This window comes from Sciurus vulgaris, assembly GCF_902686455.1.
Source record: "Sciurus vulgaris genome assembly, chromosome: 6".
Taxonomy (NCBI): domain Eukaryota; kingdom Metazoa; phylum Chordata; class Mammalia; order Rodentia; family Sciuridae; genus Sciurus; species Sciurus vulgaris.
Window position 1 is genome coordinate 8,599,278 of NC_136466.1, and position 21,326 is coordinate 8,620,603.

The 21,326-nt window shown below is 60.9% G+C and overlaps 1 protein-coding gene and 1 long non-coding RNA gene across 3 annotated transcripts in view; one reads left to right on the forward strand and one right to left on the reverse strand.

The window, feature by feature from the left end:
• ERGIC1 (endoplasmic reticulum-golgi intermediate compartment 1) overlaps positions 1–21,326 on the reverse strand; it is a 78,638-nt gene that overhangs the window by 17,644 nt on the left and 39,668 nt on the right. For both annotated transcript variants that reach the window (XM_079145420.1, XM_079145419.1), the window contains 4 exons: positions 15,532–15,626; positions 11,323–11,447; positions 3,263–3,367; positions 2,153–2,213 (listed from right to left, as the gene is read on the reverse strand). In XM_079145420.1, coding sequence (XP_079001546.1) covers positions 2,153–2,213; positions 3,263–3,367; positions 11,323–11,447; positions 15,532–15,626 — 386 coding nt within the window. The remainder of the gene's footprint in view (positions 1–2,152; positions 2,214–3,262; positions 3,368–11,322; positions 11,448–15,531; positions 15,627–21,326) is intronic.
• On the forward strand, positions 1,895–9,107 carry LOC306664499. Its single transcript, XR_013764727.1, has 3 exons — positions 1,895–1,977; positions 8,445–8,475; positions 8,693–9,107. It is a non-coding gene; the product is annotated as an uncharacterized lncRNA (long non-coding RNA).

Genomic DNA, 21,326 nt, shown 5'->3' on the forward strand with positions numbered 1-21,326 from the left:
CTCAAGGCAGGGGCCATGTTCAAGGCTTGGCTGCAGCTTTCCAGAGCCCACTGGAGGCAGGCGCAGGGTGGTCCCAGGCACCTGACTGAGCGGCCCTTCATGGAGCCTGCAGACTCCTCTTCCGCCCGCGCCCTCCTCCCGACCGCCGTTTCCCCTGCAGCTCACCAGCGGCACGGGCTCGAAGCCACACTTTCTTTTGCTGGGGTGGAGCCCAAGCCTGGCAGAGAGGCAGGTGTCCCACCTCACGCTGCACCTCCAGCCCCGTGCTTAGGCCAGCCTTGTGCGTGTGGGGATGGCGATACAGGACGCGGTTCTGCCTAAGAACAGCTTGGGAGTGGCCCTAGGGAACTGTTCCCAGGGTGGGTCACTGACCACCTTGAGGGGGAAGAGCAGGGCTGGCAGCTGGGCGCCCACGATGGTTCACGCACTACGCCTTCCACACGCCCTCCAGATCCTCAGGCAAGGCCCTGGGTGAGGTGGAGGGGACTCTCCCGTCTCACAGACAAAGTAACTGAGGCCACGTTCCCAGTGCTGGGAGACGGTGGAGCTGGACCTGAGTTTAAGGTCCCCGTCACACCACACTACCACCAGGCATCCACTCCCGCACAGCGAGGTCCAGCAGGGACGGTGCGTTGCTCCTTAGCACGGCTCATGCACCTGGTGGTCACGGGCACAGGCTGCGTCCTGGGGACAGGGCCATGGGCAGGGCAGAGTTCCCGGGTCCACGCAGCTATGTTCTTGCTGGAGTCACAGCCAAGAACAGATGACGGAAGGAACAAGACCACTTCCCAGGTGGCACATGTAGGGGGATAAGTGGGCTTGTTCCCCCAGTTGGGGTCTGCTGGCCACAGGGCCTCTGGGGTGTCTGTGCTGAGACCTGACTGACCAGCAGGGCCCAGATTCCACTGGCTCCACGCTGCCCTGAGAAGAGCTGTGCAGAGGCCTGGGCGCCAGGACCTACGAAGACAGGCCCGGCAGGTGGACTGACCTGCAGTGCAGAGGAGCGACAGGCAGCCCTCTGCCCGGCAGAGCCTGAGACGACCGGTCAGCAGCCCAGAGCAGGGAGCCCTCCGGCCACAGCTCTAGCTGCCCTGGTGCTCTGGGCCCTCCCAGCGTCAGGCAGTCAGGGATATCCTCGCTGCCATGCATGCACAGCCCCCTGTCCTTGTGCAGGACGACAGTGGCCCCTCACACAGGCTGGGCCTCTACATAACCAGACCTGCACTCCCACGAGGAGGCTGCATCCACCAGCGAGGGAGTGCACGCAGCAAGAACGGTCACCCCAGATGGACAGCACCTGTGCGCTCCCCAGGGGACGCGAGACCATCAGCGGCAGAACTGCTGTGGTCAGGAACCAGACAGCTGGCACGCTGATGGGCCAAGTGTGCTGGACGAAGCCCAGCAGAGCAGCCAGCGGCCCTCGCCTCCCTCCGTGATAACTGCTGCCTACGCACCCCCAAATTACACACGACTTCTGCTCACAGAGGGGACACCCCAGGGACACAGGGGGGCGAAGCTGACTTAGAGATGGGCCGATCGTGCGGGGATGTCTCCTTTGCTTGGGTCCCTGGCTATGGGAGGAAGAAAAGTCACATGGGCAGAATTGGCAAGCTCAGGGGAGGGGACAAGGTAGGTGACCTGTCCAGCAGGTGGCTCTGCTCGAGCAGACAGCTGCCAGGCCTGTGTGCACACTGAGATCCCTGCATGTGAGTGAGCGTGTGTGTGAGGTGTGCAGGCCCCCGCGCGTGCTCCAGTGTGCAGCTGTGACGGCCCCTCTCTAGGGAGGGGACAGGAGGAGCCACTGGGGCAGGGCCGGCAGTCAGGGTGGCACCCTGGAGGTAGAGTGGGTGTGGGCCTGGTGTCACCCTCAGGCACGGTCTCCACCCAGAGTAGTGTGCGGTGCGGTGACGATGGCGTCCATGAGCTCACATGCACGCCTGAGGCTGCTGCCTCCCCCCACAGGCTGATGAGAGGCAGGTAATTCCACCTTCCTCACAGGCTGGCTGTGGGGACGGAGTGCGGACAGCACCCTGGCTCGTCCTCAGCAATGGGTGGGCCTTCCCCGTCTCCCCATCTCCTCTGCCTTCTGTCCCCCTGCCCTCCTCCGTCCCCTTCCACCTCTCCCGGGGACAGAGGGCTGTGGGACACTCACGGTTGGAGCTCAGTCTGTCCGCTCCCCCGAGGGCATTGAAAGCTCCGTGGACATTCTGCACCTGTGGAGAAGCCCTGTGAGCGACGGGGCCTGGCCTCAGGGTGCTGGCCAGGTGCACCTGGCCTGGGAGCTCACTTGTACATGGGGGTCCGGCAGGGTTGTGGGCAGTGCGGGCAGCGTGGGCGGGTGCTGGCAGCACAGCCTCTCCTGGGGCACGAGGCGGGCGCTGTCCTGGCCGCTCTGTGCCGCCTCCTTCCACGCTCCGCAGGGCAGCAGCAGCCGTTTTACCAGAGAGCGGTCGGGGCCGGGTGGACTCTGCCCCGCACCCCTCCCGAGGCCCCTGCGGCCCTCTGGAAGGCCCGAGAGGGGCCTGGGTGGGGTGCCCAGGGCTGGGGCCTCCCACTGTGGGGAGACGCCCTGGGCACCTGGCAGGCTGCCACCCGGCAGGCGCAGCTGCAGAGTGGCCTACGGCCACCTCCCGCCTCTCGCTCGGGCTGGATGGCCAACAGCTGAGCCCCGCTGCCCGGGCACCCGGCACTGGGGGTGCCCCAGGGGCCCCGCTGCCCTGGCGAGCTGGGGCCGGCGGGCCAGTGGCCTGAGCAGAGCCTGAGGAGCAGAGCCCGGTGGCCCCGGGAGCAGGGCCCCTGCAGCGCCCCCTGCAGCAGCGGGCGGCGGGCCGAGCCTCCCAGGGAGCAGGAAGGGGAGTCTGCCCGTTCACAGGGGCTCATGGACGAGTCTCGCCCTCACCCCAGAGGCTCTGCACGGGCAGGGACCTCGCTGGCCTCCGGTGTGAGGGACGCCAGCACTGAGTAGGTGCTCAGGAAGTAGCCTGACTAGACAGGTGGACAGCTGATGGGTGGGCGGCCCTACGCGAGTGTGCACACAAAACCCGGAGCTCCTCAGTGACAGCGCAGGCTGCTGGGCCTCCAGTGCCGGCACCTGCTCACGCTGCAGGCACGCCGGGGAAGCCGGGCGAGCTGCTAGGTGGGGGCGGCCTCAGATGGGTGCTCCCGGAAGGCATCTGTCCATGCCCAGAGGACAGAGGGGGCCAGGGGACACAGCTCCTGTACCCTCACTCCTGCCACGCCACCCTGAGTGCCCCCTGCTCACCTGTAGTGTGTCCCCAAAGGACAGCTTGTGGATGATGTGCGTCATGTCCGGATTCTGTGGCTGGGCTGTGGCACTGTGTGTGGACACATGGAAGTTGCCAGGTACCTGGGGAAGAAATGCAAGTTTCAGGAGTGGGACTGCTCAGGGGTGGGATTCAGGGGCAGTGTGATCCAGGTGCAGGTGGGCACTGGAGTCAGACAGAACTAGGTTTAGATCCTGGCTTCTGTCATTTCCAACTGTGTGACTTTGAAGGAGCCACTTCATGTCTCTGAGCCTCAGATTCCTCACTTGTAGAATGGGGGCACTCACACCACCTACTTGAGGAGGGTGCTGGGGTACCCCGAGTGAGGATGTGTGAAGTGCCCACCTGGGCACTGGCCCAAAGCAGGACTCCAGATGGCAGCTGCTCCCAGCACCTCCAGGAACTCCAAGCTGCAGCCCAGGGGCTTCCTCCAACTCCAACCAAGACCTTCCCCACTCAAGGGTGCCCTGGTCCCTGGATGGCACCCCCAAAGACAGACTGGTAGCCTTGTTTCCCGGGGTCTTGAGGCCTGGCAGAGCCCAGACACTGGACGAGGACCTGTGAGCCCACAATCTGAGGGCAACCGTCAGGCTCATGGTGACGCTCCCAGGCCTCCCTGCCCCTGCACGACGCTCTCCTTCCCCTCCAGCTGCTCAGCGAGGTCCCAGTCAGCCTGGCTCACACCCAGCATGCCGTCCACCAGGAACCCGGCTGCCAGCTTCCCATCACACCAGCACTTGCCCTCCTGCAGCTGCCACAGAAGCCTGGTCAATACGGGGATGGACAGCAAGGGCAGCTGCGGTCCTGGGCAGCGACTGAATCCTGACTTGATCTTGTCACACTCCTCCTGAGCCCTCCGTGGCGTCTGCTCTCCGCCTGTGGTTTACCTCCCAGGGTGCATGTTGGAGGCTTGGTCCTCACTAGATGTGGGAAGTGGGGGGACCTTTAAGAGGAGGGGCTAAGTGGAGGTCCGCAGGTCAGAGGGGGACACTACCCTCCAAAGGGATGAGTTAGTTCTCCTGGGACCCTGGTCAGTTACTGGAAAAGGGCTATAAAAAGAGCAAGGCCAGCCCCTCCCCTCACTCAGGCTTCCTGTCTTGCCACATGGTCCCTCTTGCATGCCACTGGCCATGAAGTTCTCATCAGAGACCAAATGGATGGGGCTTCCCAATCCTGGGCTTTCAGCTTCCAGAACTGAGCTAAATAGACTTCTTTTCTTTGTATTCATCCTAGCCTCAGGTGTTTCCCCATAGCAATGGAAAACTAATAAAGTCCGCCTCCTCATGCGTTGGGCTATGGCCACTGGCAAGCGCCCTGCCTTGTTTTCTCTGCTCTGACCCCTACCACTGTCACTTCTGCTCCAACCTGTCTGCCACACTGCCCCCCTGCTGCGCCTGGGACATTGCCCAGCATGGCCCACCTCAGGCCCCTGTGCCTGCCATTCTTCCCAGAATCCTCTCCCACACGGCTGTCCCACCTCCCTTGGGTCTATGCTCAGGTGTCACCTCTTAGGCCTTCCCTGTCCACAGGAGCTCCACAACCCTTACCTGCTGGAGCTGGTCTCGTATCATATCTTGTCCCCCCCGCTGGACCATAAGTCCATGCTGGCAGGGACCTGTGTCTGCTTCGTCCCCTGCTGCTCTCTCGAACCCAACCGGGAGCTGGTGCTTCCCACTTACTGAGTGAGCGAACGACCTCTAATCCTCTGACCCTGCCACCTGGTCACGCTCACCACACAGCAAAGGAAACTGAGGCTCAGAGCAGGGAAGACAACCGCTACGTCTGCATGGTGAGGCCACGGTCTGAACTCGTGTCCCTGGACGCACCCCTTCCTCCTGCTCATGCCTCCAATGCCAAGCCTCTCGGCGGCCCTCGGCTGAGGACACAGGGAGCCTGTACTCAGGAGGAGCCTGCCTGGGGACCCAGACGTGCACCTGGCCTGGATGAGCCCTTGGCCCGCTGTGACCCAGACTCAGAGCAGCCAAGAGACCCCGCAGGACCCAGAATGGCTGCGGGGGGTGCGGTGCACAGAACGCAGGGGCTAGGGAAGGCCCAGCTGCAGCGCTGTGCGGGTGTCCAGGGATGGTGTCCCTGGGGAAAGGACACCCTTGTCCAAGCCCCGAAGACGCGTCGTGCTTCTCAAGAAGAGGGAAGCCCCGGGCAGAGGGAGGAGCAGGAAAAGCCTGGGGGACCCAGGGCAGTTGGCATAGCTGAGCCCCAACGCGGGGTCTGTGGGGGGCAGCAGCAGGAGACTCCGGGCACAAGTCGAAGGCCAGTACTTCTCGAGGAGCTGGAGTGCCATGCTGCGGAGGCCGGGTTCGTCTCAGGCCTGACCCGAGAGCCCGTCTGCTCTGGGCACAGCGGTGGTCTCCAGCAGCCCTGCAGCGCCCGGCCGGCCTCCGCGAGCTCAAGGCCACAGTGCTGCAGACTGCAGTGGGGAGGGCCATACCCTGGGGCTGGCCTGGGGCAGGAGGGACAGCGTGACCCTGCTCAGGGAGGGCAGTGTGACCACGGAGAGCAGAGGCTGAACTCCACAGCTGGGTGTGAAACCAGCCCCGCTGCCCGGGGGCCCCTGGGCAAGGGTGGGAGCCACGTGTGGCAGCATCCCCACCAGAAAGCAGGGCGCAAAGGAGGTGGCAGTGACCGACTTGGGTTCAGGATGAACACACCTGTCACAGGAGCCAGTGGAGAAGGCCCTTCTGGAAGGGGGCATGTGAAGAGGCCAGGCCTGAGAAAGGGCACACCGTACCCAGAAAGTTCTGCTGGAGTTTGTTCACTGACGCAGTCAAACTCGCACACACCAGCGGGCGGAGCCGGCCGGGCGGGGTGCAGCCCAGTGGTGCAGCACGGCCAGCAAGCATCAAGGGCTGGGCTCCCCACGGCACCCCCAAACCCCAACCAGCCAGGCCACCTCCACACCAGACCAGAGCTGCAGCCCGCGTGGCCGGCCACTCCTGGGGTAGCAAAGCCCTCCGGGTCCACCTCTGAGTTCATCCAGCAGGGGCTCGGGGCCTCCCGGGGATGGGGCCACAGGCACAGTCCTGACCGACAGGGGCCTGGCTCGCCCCGGGGGTTACGTGGGTGGAAGACTGGCTGCCGGCACCTGCCGCCCGCTGCCACCCTCCGAGGCGGTGACTCAGTGACCCGCTCCGGCTGCACACATCCAGCACAGGTGGCTGACTCATGCTGGCGCCCGCTGGGCTGCGGAGCCAGCCACGCGCTCAGAGCCTGTGACTTAGGCTCCTGCGTCAGCATCTCTGATGGATTTTGAAAGTGCACAGCGCGAGCCAGCGCCCCTCCCGCCCGCCTCCTCCCGGGGCTGGTGATGAAGAGCGGCCACCTGCGTCACTGGGCCGGGCAGCCAGGAGTGTGGACTCCCCCACAAGGCTGTGGGCCTCCACGCTCTCCAACGGCCTGGGCAGAGGGCGGCCTGGGGCGCACAGACGCACAGAACACACCAGAGACGCGGAAAGCTGCGTGTGGGCAGTGCACTCGGGGCCCTGGTGCCAGGCTGACTGCGTCCAGGTCCTGGCCACCTGTCCTGGAGCCGGCTACCAAACCTCTCTGGCTCTCCGTCTCTGGACTTTTGTGAAAGGGCCCGTAAGAACCCAGCAAGGACAGTCGTAACGTGAGGGCTGGTGGGCCTCCAGACTCAGCCTCCTGGACGCCCTGTGTTCATCTGCACTCACAGCAATGTCCTTGTGCCAGGGTGGTGACCACAGGCTGACAAGGTCCTGGAAGCCCACAAGCGTGGAGGTGGCTCACTGTCCAGCCCTGTGGGACCAGGGCTTTACGTATCTTGGTCTGGTTCTTTCTCATGCCTGTGACGTGGGTGTTAACACCCCATCTTACAGTTGAGGAGGCAGAGGCTCAGAGAACCCAAGATGCCCAAGTCCTTAACCAGCAGGCACCACAGCCAGGATTTTTGAACATGAGTCTGTCTGACCCCAAAAGGGTAAGTTCTGGTTCACCCAGAGCAGCTGGGATCCCGGGTGAGCCAGTCCAAGGGAGCAGACAGCAGCCGGGCCCACTGCAGGAGCTGGAAGGGTATGGTGGCCTGGTGGTCCCTGGGCACTGGGCGTGTAGGCCTGAATCCTCGTGGCCCTTCCCGGGCCTGTCCAGGGCGTGCGTAGGCTCTGGCCTGGGGGTCACAGCTCCCCAGGGCACAGGGGCTGTGAGCATCTCAGCCTCCAGGACGGGCACCAGCCCTGGCAGCCCCTCGGGCCCCACTCAGTATCCCCTCACTGTCTTCACGGCAGCTCAGAGTCTGCCTCGGCTCACCTGAGGCTCCTGCCCAGCGCCCAGCGCCCAGCCCCCAGCGCCCAGCAGCCTGGGTGCGGTCAGAGCTAGTCCCCAGGGTGGCCAGGAGAGCACCTGGACGGGCAGGGAAGGGGCTCCGCGGCTTCCTCAGGGACCCTCCGCACCAGGACGGGCCTGCAGAGATGCCAGCAGGCTGTGAGCAGAAGCCTGGGCCCGCTCCAGCCCTGCAGCCTGCCTGGCCGCCCCTGGCCACCCCTCCAAGGCCAACCCGGCTGGACCCCACCTCCCCCGCCTCCCAAGGAGGAGGCCGGCGCAGTGGCCGTTCTCTGTCCTCCCGGGGCATCTGCAGCGCAGGGGAGTGGCCTGCTGGTCCTCCTGTGCCCTGCGGCACCTCCTCCCTGAAATGTGTAGCCACCGTCTGCTGAGTGCGTCCGGGAGGCGCACAGCAGCCCTGGGAGGGGACCAGGCGCTCTGCCCGCCTCGCTGCTCCCAGCTTCCACCCCACGATGTGCCCTCCCCTCAGGCCCCTGGTGACCCAGCCGTCCCAGGCCGTCCCGGGGCGGAGCCAGTGCCAGCCCCACGTCCAGAGCTGGGACCGCAGGAGCCTCTTCTCTTCCCCTTTTTGGTGGCGGGTCTCCCTGTGCTGCCCCCGCTGGCCTTGAACTCCTGGGCTCCAGCAAGGCCCCTGCCTCAGCCCCAGAGTGGCGGAGACCGTGGGCAGCCGGCATGCCTAGCCATCTCTTTCTTTTCTTTTTTTGGAAGTTTTCCTATCACCGGTGCATGTTGATCACGCACGCAGGGTCAAGTGCACGGAGCATCTTTTGGTCAGTTTCCCTCCCCCTCCTTTCCCCTCGTGGCTCCCCTTGGACTTTCCTGATGTCCCTTTTTTGTCCCCTTTAGATTCCACATGAGAGAAAACACATACCACTGTGTACGTCTGGCTTATTTTGCTTAACTTGATGCTCTCCAGTTCCATTTATTTTCCTGCAGATGACATAATTTCGTTCTTTATGGCTGCATAATACTCCATTGTGCATACGTGCCACATTAAAGAGTCTGTTCACCCCTTGGTGACCTCTTATCTTTTTAAAGTACCCAGCCTCAGCTATTTCATTTTAGTAAAACCGATCACCCACTGTGTTTTTTAGATTCCAGCAACTTCCCAGGCCTGGCTGCCTCCTGTCTGACCGCTCGCTCAGATCCTGAGTTACGCCACCTGACCCCTGACTTCTCAGTGATGGAGTACAGCAGAAATCTGGCCTTCATGCTCTCCACGGTTTGGGTGACCCTTTGCTAGTATGACTACCCTTTTGTTTTTAGAAGTTAAAATGCTTTTAATGCACAAAATGCCAGGATCACAAAGGAAAAACAACATATTCAGACAATAATTAAAATATTAAAAAACACTGGAACAAGCTTCTTTTGTAACGAATGCAGACCTGGGGTGGGTCACATGACAGCTGTCATTTCAAAGCAGAGATGGCTATGACATGGCCGTCACTTTACATCAGGGACCACCACGGCCGGCTGACAGCTGCGGTGTGCGGCCGGCGTCCCTGCCGTGGGAGGGGCTGAAGCCGACCGTCCATGCCGGGCAAGGTAATCCCGGACTCTATCCTGCCCCAGATCACGGCCTGCTGTCCTCGGGAGCCTACAGGTGAGTCCGCCCACCTCAGGGGTCCGTGGACCCAGGTGGGGAGGAGGGCCCATGTCACCCCAGGTGAGCTTGCTTGGTCTAGTGGCAGCGCAACCTCTGGGAGCCTCCCATGTCCAGCTGCTCTAGGTGAGCCTGAGGCTGTCCCCTAACCAGCCCGGTAGATGCACGTGCTGCTCCAGGCGCCACCGACCAGCACCGTCTGCCCACTGATGGCCCCACACTGACACCAGCAGCCAGGACTTCCTCCAACTCCAACCTCAATGTAACATCCGGGACACGGAATGGTAACCCCAGGGGACACCAGGGCTGAACCACAGACCCCACGCTGACGCTTCCACAGGCCCTGTCCCCAGGTTCCACACCAGGGAGATGGAGCTGCCCGGCTGTCAAGGAGACAGGCAAGAGGCTTTCCGTGTCACCCGACCTGAGGGCTGATCCATGAGCACCTCTCGCTCACGCCACACCCCTAACCAGGCCCCTCGCCCAGTTCCACTGCCACAGCACTGTCCCTGAGCTCTGCTCCAGGCCCCTCCGTCAGCCCCCACACCGCCACCAGGCCCATCTTCCTAGGCTGGGCCACCAAGCAGAATGCCCAGCAGTGGTGGAAATGTCCTGTACCTGTGCTGACGTGGCGGCCACCAGCCCCCTGTGCCTGGTGAGACCGAGAGACTGAATTTTATTTACTTTTAGCTAATTAACCTTCCAGTGGCTTCGGGGTGACCCGTTGGGTGGTGCCGTTGTGACGCACTTCTCTGATTACTCGGCTTCTCTGCCTAAAACCCATGGCGACCACCCTACAGTTCAGATCACGGCACCGCGGGGACCTGTGTGGCAGCCGATCTGCACAGCAGCCCGGTGACCAGGCCTCCCAGGGGCTTGCCCTGGGTCAACCTCTCCCCTGCTCCCGGGCTGCAGCACGGTTCACTTTAATCTGTAAAATGCATCAGAAGTGGCAAAGTCCCCAACCCCAGCTTCAAGAAGCCCTGCAGAAGGCAGAAGGCAGAAGGGGGCTCGACCACCAGGCTACACCCCAGGCCTTCTGTTTCTTATTTTGAGATAGGGTCTTATAAGTTGCCTGGGTTGGCCTCAAACTGGTGATCCTCCTGCCTCAGCCTCCTGAGTCACTGGGATTATAGGTGTGGCTGCCGTGCTGGCAAGTGTCTAACCTTTAATTCAGAAACGTGGACACTTCAGATCTTTTAGGATCAACTCTGATGTGTTTAAATGCGACCAGGAAACACACAGCCTGTCTCTGTGCTAGATGTGGCCAGGGAGTCAGCAACCTCCGGTGTGGGGGTCAGAGGTCATAGGAAGGGCATTCTAAGCAGAGGCTGCCAGAGGCCAGCAGAAGCCAGGAGCTGCCAGAGGCTGCCTGGGTGGTACCAGGAAGGCGGCTGTGGGACAGGGGCGTGCTGTGTGACCTGGGTCTAGGCACCCTGTAAACACAAGGCTCACAGCGATGATCCTGAGCTGAGTACAGGCCTGTGTCTATGGCCCCCTGCTGGCTCCTCACCCTCCTAGGTGCACCTGACTTGGGATCAGGGCCCTGATTCTAGGGTCAAGACAACAGGGACTTTCAAACTCACCCCATGCACCCGTTGCTGGGCCTCGGTCCTCAGCACAGCGCTTGGCACCAGCTGACACGTTCCCTCCCCCGGGCCAGCCCAGGGACACGGCAGCTATTTACTGCCTGGCCCATGACCAACCCGAACACAGAAGGTGCCGGATACACGTTCGCAATGAGGGAACGCGTGTCAGCTCATTTTAATCGCCGTGAAGCTTTGTGAACGAGGGCAGCACTATCATCATTACCTGCATCCTCAGCCTGAAGGAACAGGCCAGTGGCCTGTGGGGCATGGTGGGTCAGGAGGAGGAGCCGGACCTAGCGCTCTGGTCTCCTCGCCGCCCTTGTCCCCCACTGGGGAGGAGCAGCCCTCCTGACCCAGCCAGCGGGGCTCAGACCTGCTGGCAGCCTGGACTGCAGCCAGATTCTCAGCAGGAACCGTCAGGTGCTGCTCCGGCTCGGCTGCCAGGGGCCCGGCGGGTGGGCTCAGGAGCACGCAGCTCCCCGTGGCTGCCGGGAGGGCCGGGGGCAGGGAGCAGCGGGGCCGCGTCTCCTACCTTGTTGATGCTGAACTGCCCCTCGAAGCGGCAGCCGGCCCCGTGGCTGAGCGGGATCTTCATGGAATTGTCGATGTGGCCCACCTCGTGTCTGCCCATCTCGTCCTGGATGTCCAGCCCGACCACTGCTGGGCCGAGGAGAGCAGAGTCACCCACCACAGGCGGCAGGTGGGCAGCGGCCCCTCACAGGAGCCTCCATTCCTCGCACAGGCCGCTGCCTCCGGGAGCGGGGCGGGTGCGGCCGAGTGGAGGGCAGCCAGCAGGGAGCGTGGCCACAGAGCCCGCAGCAAGGACGCCTGTACCTTCTGGGGCCTGGAACCCTCAGGGCCCTGCTACCTCCTGCAGGGGAGGAGCCGGGAAGCAGGGGCCGGCAGGCGGCCAGTCCAGGCCCACGGCGGGCAGTGGTGGTGGGCATGCAGGGACCCGGGGCTGCCACTCCGGGCCTGAATCCTGGCCCTGCCTTTCCCGGCTGGGCGGCCTTGGTCAGGCACTCACGAACCTCTAGATGCCTCTTCACCACCCTGGAAAACGGGGGTGATGAAGATGGAACATTCCCTGAGGATTGAGGGTGCTTAGAGCTGGGTCAGCAGGGAGTCCGCCCTCACAGGAGCTCTGACTTGGGGCTCACTGTGTGAGAGGTCCGTCCCTCTGGCCCCTCAGTCTCACCGTCCTTCCCCAAGGCCTGTCCTCCTGGCCTGTGCACCTGCCTCTGCACCAGGGCTGCACAAAAGGAAGAGAGGGGCGGGCCTCCCGGGCGTGGCTGCTTCTCCCAGGCTCCTCAGAGCGCCCAAGACACCTGTGGCTGGGAGTCCTGGTCCTGGCTCCAATCGAGCTATCACCTCATTGTGACTTGGCTTCCCCCTCTGTGCAAGGGACAGGCCAATGCCCCCTGCATTTCCTGAGATGGTCCAGGGGGCAGGCAGGGAGAGGATGGCCGGAAACCATGGCAACATGGAAATCCCCCTGGCAGGAGGCTAAAGGCAACGCAAAACAGAGGCAGCTCAGCGGGAAGTGATTTTAAAGAGGCAACCATGGAAGAGAAGAGCAGGCCAGCCCTGGTCCCCAGTGGGCGTGGGAAGGGTGCCCAGTGACGTGCCCATCAAGGACAACACTCAGGTCTGCAGAACGCGGGGGATGCGATGCCGTAACCGTGAGGGTAACAGCAGCCCAAGCAGGACCATCCCTGGCCGGCCCATGGGCACTCACGGCCACACCCGGGTGCGAGGCCTCCCAGGAGTCATATTCCAAATCCTGAAACCGGAAGCAGCCTGACGGCTGGCCCCACGGGCAGTGGCCCACGTGCCAGCTCCCTCCGCACTCCGAGGGGGAGGTGGTCAGCCCTGAGATCTCAAGAAAGTTCCCTAGTGTCTGCCTGTTTCTTCCTCGATCAGAAGCTGGTTGTGAGGATAAAGAAACTTGAAAGAGCACCTACTATGTGCTAGACGCTCTTCTCGGTGCTGTTACGTAAGAACCCGCCACGGGAATGGCTTGTGGGGATCTGCTGCCCACCCTGGGGAAACTGAGGAATGGGAATCTCCTGCTGAGAAACAGCCAAGCTTGGACTGGAGTCAGGAAGTCCTGCTCCAGATCCAACCTTCAGCTGCCCTGAAGGGACAATTCCATCCAAATGTGTTAACACAGCTATGGATTCGGGCTGGGCCTGGCCCGGAGGAAGGGCTGAATGGCAGCCGTTACTATTTTTACTAGTATCCTGAGTAATGTGAGAGCAGCTCCAAGATGCTAGCTGAGGAAAAAAAGCCTCCAGAAGTCCCATACTGTCACAGTGTAGGGTCCCAATTAGTAAAAGGAAAACCCTGACGCAGTTGTCCTAGGTATTCACGGAGGTCTGGTTCCAAGACCCCTGTGGATACCAAATGTGAGGCTGCTCAAGCCCCATCTCTTAAATGGGCGCGTCTACACACGTCCACCGTCTCCTGTCTGTTCAGATCACCTCGGGATGACTTCCACGCTCTAACAGCTGCTGCTGCTCGGACTTAGTGTCCCTAAGGCCCATGCAAGAGAGGCTGGGCCCTGGCTTGGCACAGTTGGGAGGTGGTGGAGCCCCTAAGGGGTGGGGCCTAGTGGGAGGTCACTGTCCCCAGGGCGTGTCCTTGAAGGGGAAGGGACTCCAGCCCCTTCCTCTTTTTCTCTTTCACTTCCTGCCATGAGATGGGGGGGCAGGGGGACCAGGGCTGGCCTGCTCTTCTCTTCCATGGTTGTCTCTTTAAAATTACTTCCCGCTGAGCACAGCCCACCAGGCTGTGCCGCCACAGGCCCCCAAACAACAGGCCAACCAGTGAAGGACGGAGCCTCCCACATCTACCCAAATAAACCTTTCCTCTCGTAAGTGGATTATCTCAGGGGATCTGTCACAGTAACAGACACCGGACAGATACAGTGTTTGTGCTGTGTTGTTTAGGGAATGATGACAAGGGAGAAGTCTGTCCATGTCCAGGACAGGTGCATCCTTTCTTCCAAGTTTTTCGATCTGTAGTTGGTCAAATCCCTGAACGTGGACCCACAGATGTGGAGGGCTGACCGTGTTTCCACACGCACACACTGAGTGGTGGAGGGAAGGGGCCCCACAGCCAGCAGGTTTCCTTAGGGGACGATGGCACAATGGGGAATAATGAACGGGTAGGGAAGAGGGGCATCTGGACATTTCCACTTTTTTCTTTATGTATCTTTGTATTTTGAATGTGTGTCTTTAAAAAAAAAATCCTGAATCAACTGCAATAAAGAATATTATTTTTAGAAGCAGGGTATGAGGTCATACATGCAGCATGATCTCAGCAGTATTTAGAAAGGCACAGGAGGGATGGCCAAGTGGACAGAATGATGTCAACCTGTCAACAGACACCGTCGTCTGCAGTGGAGTGACAGCCAATTTATCATCTCTGCTCCTCTGGTTTTTCCAAGGTACAGTGATGAGTAGGCTTTTTTGTCTGTGATAAAAATGTGAAGTCCGTCCATCCTCCCTTCCTCCCTTCCTCCCTTCCTCCCTTCCTTCCACTCTCCCTCCCCACCCCTCCCTCTTTATTCTGCAGTCCTGAGGTGCTTCTAACAGGCGGCCTTGGTGCTGGGCTCCAGGGCTCACAGCTCCCGTTCAGGAGCGAGGGGCCAACACAGCCAGCAGCCCAAAGGTCTGTCCTAGGCTACTGTTTGAAGCTGGGACAGAGCCTGGAACCATGTCCCTTCCCTTCTCCACTGGCCCCTGTCCCCTGGCCTGACTAAGAATTTCCTTCATGATCAGCTCCTGAAGGAGAAGCCGCCAAAGGAATTATTTTTCTAAGAGGAAGAAAGAAAAACTTCTAATGAGAATAAATAAGACTGACCTATTTCAGTGAGTTCTCTGGCTGGAGGCCCGCTGTGGACTCAGGTGTGACGTCAGTCTCACCAAAAGCAGGAACAGGGCTGAACATCTCCCTGTTTCAGGCGGGAGGCCCCCCGGGTGCTCTGCCCTCGGCTGTGCCCTTCAGCAGGGAGCGGGGTGGGGAAGAGGAGGGGAAGGCGCCCCAGGTGACAGGCCAGGCGGTGGAGGCCAGCTGCTGAGGAAACTGAGGCCATTTTAACTACAGCCACGGTTTTCGTGATGAAGAGCCAGGATCTGACTCTCAATGACCTTGACTGAGTTTTGTTTTATAGGTGTAATTTATCGTCTTGGTTAGAATACCTAAACGAAGAAGGTTTGAAGTAAAAAGGCAGGTTCCTGACCTTTCCCAATAAGGGACATCTCTGGAGACCTTTTGCTGATGGTGCGCACCCTCCTCTGCAGGGGTCAGCTGCTCTGGGCCACCTGGAAGTCTCTGGGCACCTTGGGCTCTGCCCATACCACCATGCGGCCACGCGTCAGAGAGACACGTAACAGCCCAGTCCTGTGTCGACTGTGGCACAAACTCTACAGTGTCGTCCACTGCACAGCTGCTGTGAGGCCGGGCTGAGGCTCACGTCTGGCTCACCTCCGTCCTGCCCCACCCCGCACCCTCCTTCCTCCTCTCAATAAACCACGGGCATAAAAATCTCAGGCCCTGCTTCTAAAGACCGCGACCCCAGACTCCGCCCGCCCAGCACCCGGCGAGGAGGGCCTCCAAGGCATGTTCTAAAACAGAGTGGGGCCTCAGCGGCTGCAGGGCACTGCAGCTGGCCCTGTCCACGTGGCTCTCCCAGACACCGCGCCATGGGCACACACGACCTGCCCGCAATACTCACGTTCGCAGTGCAGATTGGGCAAGCTGATGTTCAGACTGACGTCAATTTTGCCCCCGCTGTCCTTGTCCGGGTCATCGACGTACAGCTCGTTCACACTGAGGGAGAGGCAAGTAGAGAAGCCTTAACAGAGGGAGGCACCGATCCTGGCCCAGAGGACGGCCAGTGCCTCATCAGTGCCCAGTGTGCAGATGACCCCACCCCACTTGGGTAGAGCCTGTCCGTGCTGAGGCCCAGGCAGCAGGGCTCTGGCTCCAAGACCCTCTCCCAGTGCTGCCCTACCACGTGGAGGGAGGGCCGGGGTGCAGGTGCACATCTCCTGGATCAGAAGATTCGAGTTCGAGTCCTGGTGCTGGCACTCCCCACGTGCACCTCCGTGAGCTCATCTGTCAAGTGCAGACGACGCTGCTTGTTTCTACAGGGTGGTCTGTACCCTGAGGCGGGGAACGGGGTCTTCCTGGGGCAGGGCGGGTGTCAGCCAGCACCCCGTAGCATCTGCCTCCTCTCTTGGGACCCCTTCCCACCCCACTGGGAAGTCAGGAATCCCAGGGGGCAGGTGCCTACCAAGCCCTGGGGTGGACCCCAGCTTGTGCACACAGGAGATGTGGCTGCTGGAACAGCCAGCAGAGAGCAGCATCAGACCCACAAACACAGCACCTGGCACCTGCAGGGCTTGCTCCTAGGCTCCGACTCTGCTCCCCCCGGACTCCTGTGACCTCACGGGTCTAGTGGGACAGCAATGGCGTCTGTGAAACTCCTCGTGCCCCTTAGGTTGCAGGGACAAGGATGCAGACATCACGGGGGCGGGGGATCATTATTCGGCTGCTTGTATTTTATTGCTTGGTACTGGGGTTGAGCCCAGGGGCGCTTAGCCACGGAGCCACATCCTCAGCCCCTTTTGTATTTTATTTTGAGACAGGGTCTTGCCACATTTCTCGGGACCTCATATGTTGCTGAGGCTGGCTTTGAACTAGCCATCCTCCTGCCTCAAACTCCTGAGCGGCTGGGATTACAGGCGTGCGCCACTGCAGCCGGCTGCTCTGCTGCTTTTAATGGTCAGGGTTAGGGGACACGTGGCTCCAGATAGCCATGTCACCTTGTTGACAGGGATTGTGGCACCAGGTCAGGATCCAGTAGTAACACGTTTATCACGAATATTTTTGGGCTGCTACCTGTCAGGCACCAGACACAGACCAAGCCCACGGACGTGGACTCTGCTGTCAAGGAGCTTACGGATGCGAGAAGCAGCCTCACGCCTCCTAGACGAACACGCTGCCACCAGCCAAGATCAGTGCTGTGGCGGGGCTGGGGAGCCCCAGAGGGACGCAGGGCGACAGGCCCAGGCAGGGTGGAGGCAGGGGTCAAGGTCTGCAGGAGACTAGGCACAGCCCTGGCAGGGAGGGGAGGACACAGCTTGTGTGGGACCTGGACAGAGGTCACCGAGGCTGCAGGGAGGAGCACAGGGAAGTGTCGTGCGTAACGCAGCTGGAGGGTGGCAGGGCCGGCCAGAGGCCGCGGTCTGAAGGCCTGGTGCAGAGCACAGCCACGTGGTCAGGCCTGCGCTCCAGTGGGTTCCCTCGGGGGGGACCCTCCTGTGACAGGGCACAGGCGGGAGGCAGCCAGGACGGGTGGGATGGGATGGAGAGCGGGCAGGACACAGTGCGGAGCAGGCGGGACTGGCAGAGGGATTGGCGGTGGGGAGGGCTGAGGCAGGCACGTGGGCAGAGGCCACGTTTCTTCCTGAACCCACGCTCTGGGCCGCAGCCCCTGGGGCGCTGGTGGGGAGGGACAGGCACCAAGCTTCAGAGGTCGTTCTGAGTTCGGGAAGTCTGAGGAGCTGCGAAGAGGAGTCAGAGGGCCCGTGTGAACCCAGACAACTCCCCACTCATGGGTGTGCCCAGCACTGGACGTGGCTGGGCTGCAGTACTTCAAATGTTAGCAGGACGGACGCGGGAGCTGCTCAGTGGGCACAGATGGAGTTCCCGGGGCTGTATCGCACAGCGCCCGAGTTAATAAAGAGGCCCTGCAGCTTTCAAATTAGCTAACGAGAGCACTTTAAATGTCCTTGCCACAAAGAAGTGACAACACTTGAGGTGAAGGTACTCATTAGACCGACCACTCTGGCCTATCAGATGTGTCAAAACACTACCTTGAGCCAGGCGCTGTGGGGCACGCCTGTAATCCCAGTGGCTCAGGCGGCTGAGGCAGGAGGATCGAGAGTTCAAAGCCAGCCTCAGCAACTTATAAGGCGCTAAGCAACTCAGCGAGACCCTGTCTCTAAATAAAATATAATATAGGTCTGGGGGTGTGGCTCAGAGGTTGCGTGCTCCTGAGTTCAATCCCTGTGCCCCCCCCAAAAAACAAAGAAACAAAAAAAAAAAAAAACACTACCTTGTATCCCATAACTATATATAACTATTATTTGTCAACTAAAAATAAAGAAAAAAAATTTCCCCACACTCCTGTGAGGTCTCTTGGGTCCTGTTCACAGGCTGTAAAACAGGATTCCTGGGCTCAACCCTCAGACCCCAGAGCCTGCAGACATCCTGTCTGGGAAGGATGCGTCGGGCAGAGGTGAGGGATCTCCTTTCTACCAAAACTCTGTCCGTGTGCCTTCTACCTGGTGGGCATAGCTGGTGCTCAATTAACACAGAACTGAGGGCACAGAGAGGTAAGCAGTCTGCTTCTTTGTGGGGGCCACAGGGATATTCCTGGGGACATGCCAGCCACAGAGGCAGCTCAGTCTACTGGATCCCCTACTTCATGGGCTAAAGGGAGGGTGGGAGACCTACTATGTGCCCTCACATGATCCTACCTACTCCTGTGAAAGGTCCTGATCCCCATTTCAACACCCGGAAACCAAGGTTCAGACAGGGCATGTCCCATCCCCTGTGTCACCTGCTGGGAAATGGCCTGGCTAGACTTGTTTCTTGGTGCTGGGGATTGGACATGGGACTCAGGGGCTCTCAACCACTGAGCCACATCCCCAGCCCTTTTAAAACATTTAGAGACAGGGTCTCGTTGAGTCGCTTAGAGCCTTGGTAAGTTGCTAAGGCTGGCTTTGAACTCTCAATCCTCCTGCCTCAGCCTCCTGGGTTGCTGGTTGGCTACAGGTGTGCCACCGCACCGGGCCCTGCTAGACTCTTCAAGCTCAGCCCTCCACCCGAGCTCACACTGCCTCCCTTCCCACTCCTCAGTATCCAGGGTCAAGGGCAAAAATGAGGGAGGCCTCAGTCGCTGAAGGCCCCAGGGAGGCAGGGTTGTGGGCTGGGCTGTGGTGGCAGTGTTGGGCCATGTCACAAGAGCATGAGGAACACAGGTGCACAGGGTGGCAGGTCAACCAGAGGAGGACAGAGCTCCCCAGCCGACAGACACCCCTCCTTCGCCCTGGGCACCCACTTTCTGCCGCCCTGATTCATGCCCCCCAGGACTGCTGAGTCACAAGCTCGCCCGCCAGGTAAGCACAGAGGCAAAGCCTCGGCCTCCCTCCCTGCCTGGCCCTGATACTTTTCCTTGAAGCTTCTCACCTTTCCCACCTGGTGAGGCTGGTCCTCCTGACTCTGCTGAGGGATTATGGGATGATGTCATCCCTGGCAATCCTGGGGAGGTGACCTCAGCCAAGAGCAGGGCGCATCCCGGGTGTGGCCCAGGTGAGTTCATCTGCCAGGCCCCAGGGGACCTCTCCCAGGCATGGCCTCCCGCCTCCTAGCCAGGACAACCAGAGTGGCCAGCTGCCTAGGGCTGAAGGGCCACCCAGAAGAAAGGGGCCACCATGCTGGGCAGGGACGGCACTCGGCCAGTTTGGTTACCGCCGGCCAGACCTGGCTGCTCAGGGGCTCCTTCCTGGAGGGCCGGAGGGCCCTGGGCTGCGGGATGGCTGCCGTCCAGTCACCTCGCCACCAGTGAGCTCAGCTCAGCCACCTTCTGCATCTAAGCTGCTGGCTTCCTGCCACCCCGAGGCCACAGGCCCACCCTCGCCACCCCCTGGCAGGGCCGCAAGGCAAACTGGCTTGGTGGGTTGGTGCTGAACTGATTTTAAAAGGCCCACAGGCTGCCAGACACCAGCCCACCTGGAAGAAAAACGAAAGCCCTGTAGAGTGAGGACAGGCGGGGCTCCTGCAGGACTGGCAAGGAGAAGGCCGTGGCAGGTGAGGGCGGCTCACCTCCGGCTGCGCCACTCGGCAGCGGGGCACACGGGCCTGCTGCTCGCCTCTCTAGCCTCGGTTTCCTCACCCCAACAACTGGGGAGGCATCTGAGGAAGTGCGAAAACGCACAACGAAGCTATGGCGGTGGGGTCAGAGCAGCCCTGTCAGGGGACACTGTCGGGGGGTGAGGGAAGCTTCTGGACGGTGGCACGTGGTGCACCCGTAGGTGAGTCCCTTCTCGGGACTCTGCCCACTTCACCGCACACAAGTTCCACAGACCTCGGTGACAAAGAAGGGAAGAAAATCAGGAGGGAAGGGAAGCGGGCGAGGAGGGGAGAAGGAAGACGGAGGGAAAGGGGGCGAGAACCCCGCACTAAGCCCGAGGCCGCCCCACATGAGCGTCTGTGTCCATCTGTCTGTCCAGCACAGCTCTCTTGGTAAAGAGAGGGATCCAGAGTCAGGGATTCACCCTGGCTGCACCCCCTCCTGGTTGACCTTGGACAAGGGGCTTTGCCTCCAGGGGCCCCAGTTTCTCCAGATATAAAATGGGACAAACTTGGGTTCGACCAACAAACACTCAGGAAGAGAAGCCGCGGTACTCATGAGACACACACTCTTCCTAGCCGCTGCCCCCCAACAACGCAGTGACACCTGGACGGCGCGCTGCAGGAGGGGTGACGCTATGTACGCGAGACACCTAGAGATGGCGGAGGTCTGGAGGAGGGCGGGGCAGGTCCCTGCAGATACTATGCCACTCCACACCGGGGATGACAGTGTCCCCAGGGCTGGGGTCGACAGCGTCCCCAGGGCTGGGGTCACAGTCTCGACCCCTCGAGGACACCAAAGATACCACAGTATCTTTGAGCTGCACGGAGGGTTAAAGGAGAATAAGAGAACTTTAAACATGGTCTTAGTAAACAGTAGGTGCTCAATCTGGAGCCACTATTTTCTCACCATTGATATCAGTGTTTGATGAGTTGTGAATAATGGGGATACCCCAGGACCCTGCACGGCACCATGAGGCTCCAGCGTGTGGGTGCAGGTGGGGGCGGGATTCACAAGTCCCTCTGGAGCTGGGGTCGCCCCGGTTCTGAGCCCCCTGCTCCGGCCAGGATGACACCAGGGCCTCCTGTGGGGCAGCTCCTTTCCTGCTCACAGCCAGCCTTGTGGGTGGAGGCCCTGGAGCCTCAGCAGGCGCGCTCACAGACTTCTGTGCAGTGACCGAGAAGCAGGAGGGAGGCCTTGGCCCAGGAAGCTCCGGTGGGTGGGAGCACATTCCAGGTGGGGCGCCAGACGCACCAGCGCCAGCATGGCCGGAGCGCGCGGGAGGAGGGGAGTGCGTGGGAGGAGGCCGTGGAGCTGACCTTGTAGGGAGAGAGGAAGAAGGGGCCGGGGAGGTGCGGGCGGGGGACGCAGGCGGAATGTAGCTAAGGGCCTTGAAATTCTAGGCTTAGGCGTGAGCCCAATGACATCTATGGAAAACAATTTTATTTGCTTTTAGAAGAGCACTTGAATAGTTCGAATTCCTGCCCAAAGTCGCTGACCTCCGTGCTTAATAGTTTGATAGAATGGAAACTTCTGGGGCAGCAGCGAGGCTGAGGGCGGGGGGGCAGGTTATGTTGGCAGGCGCTCCAGACCTTGACTTTTAAGTC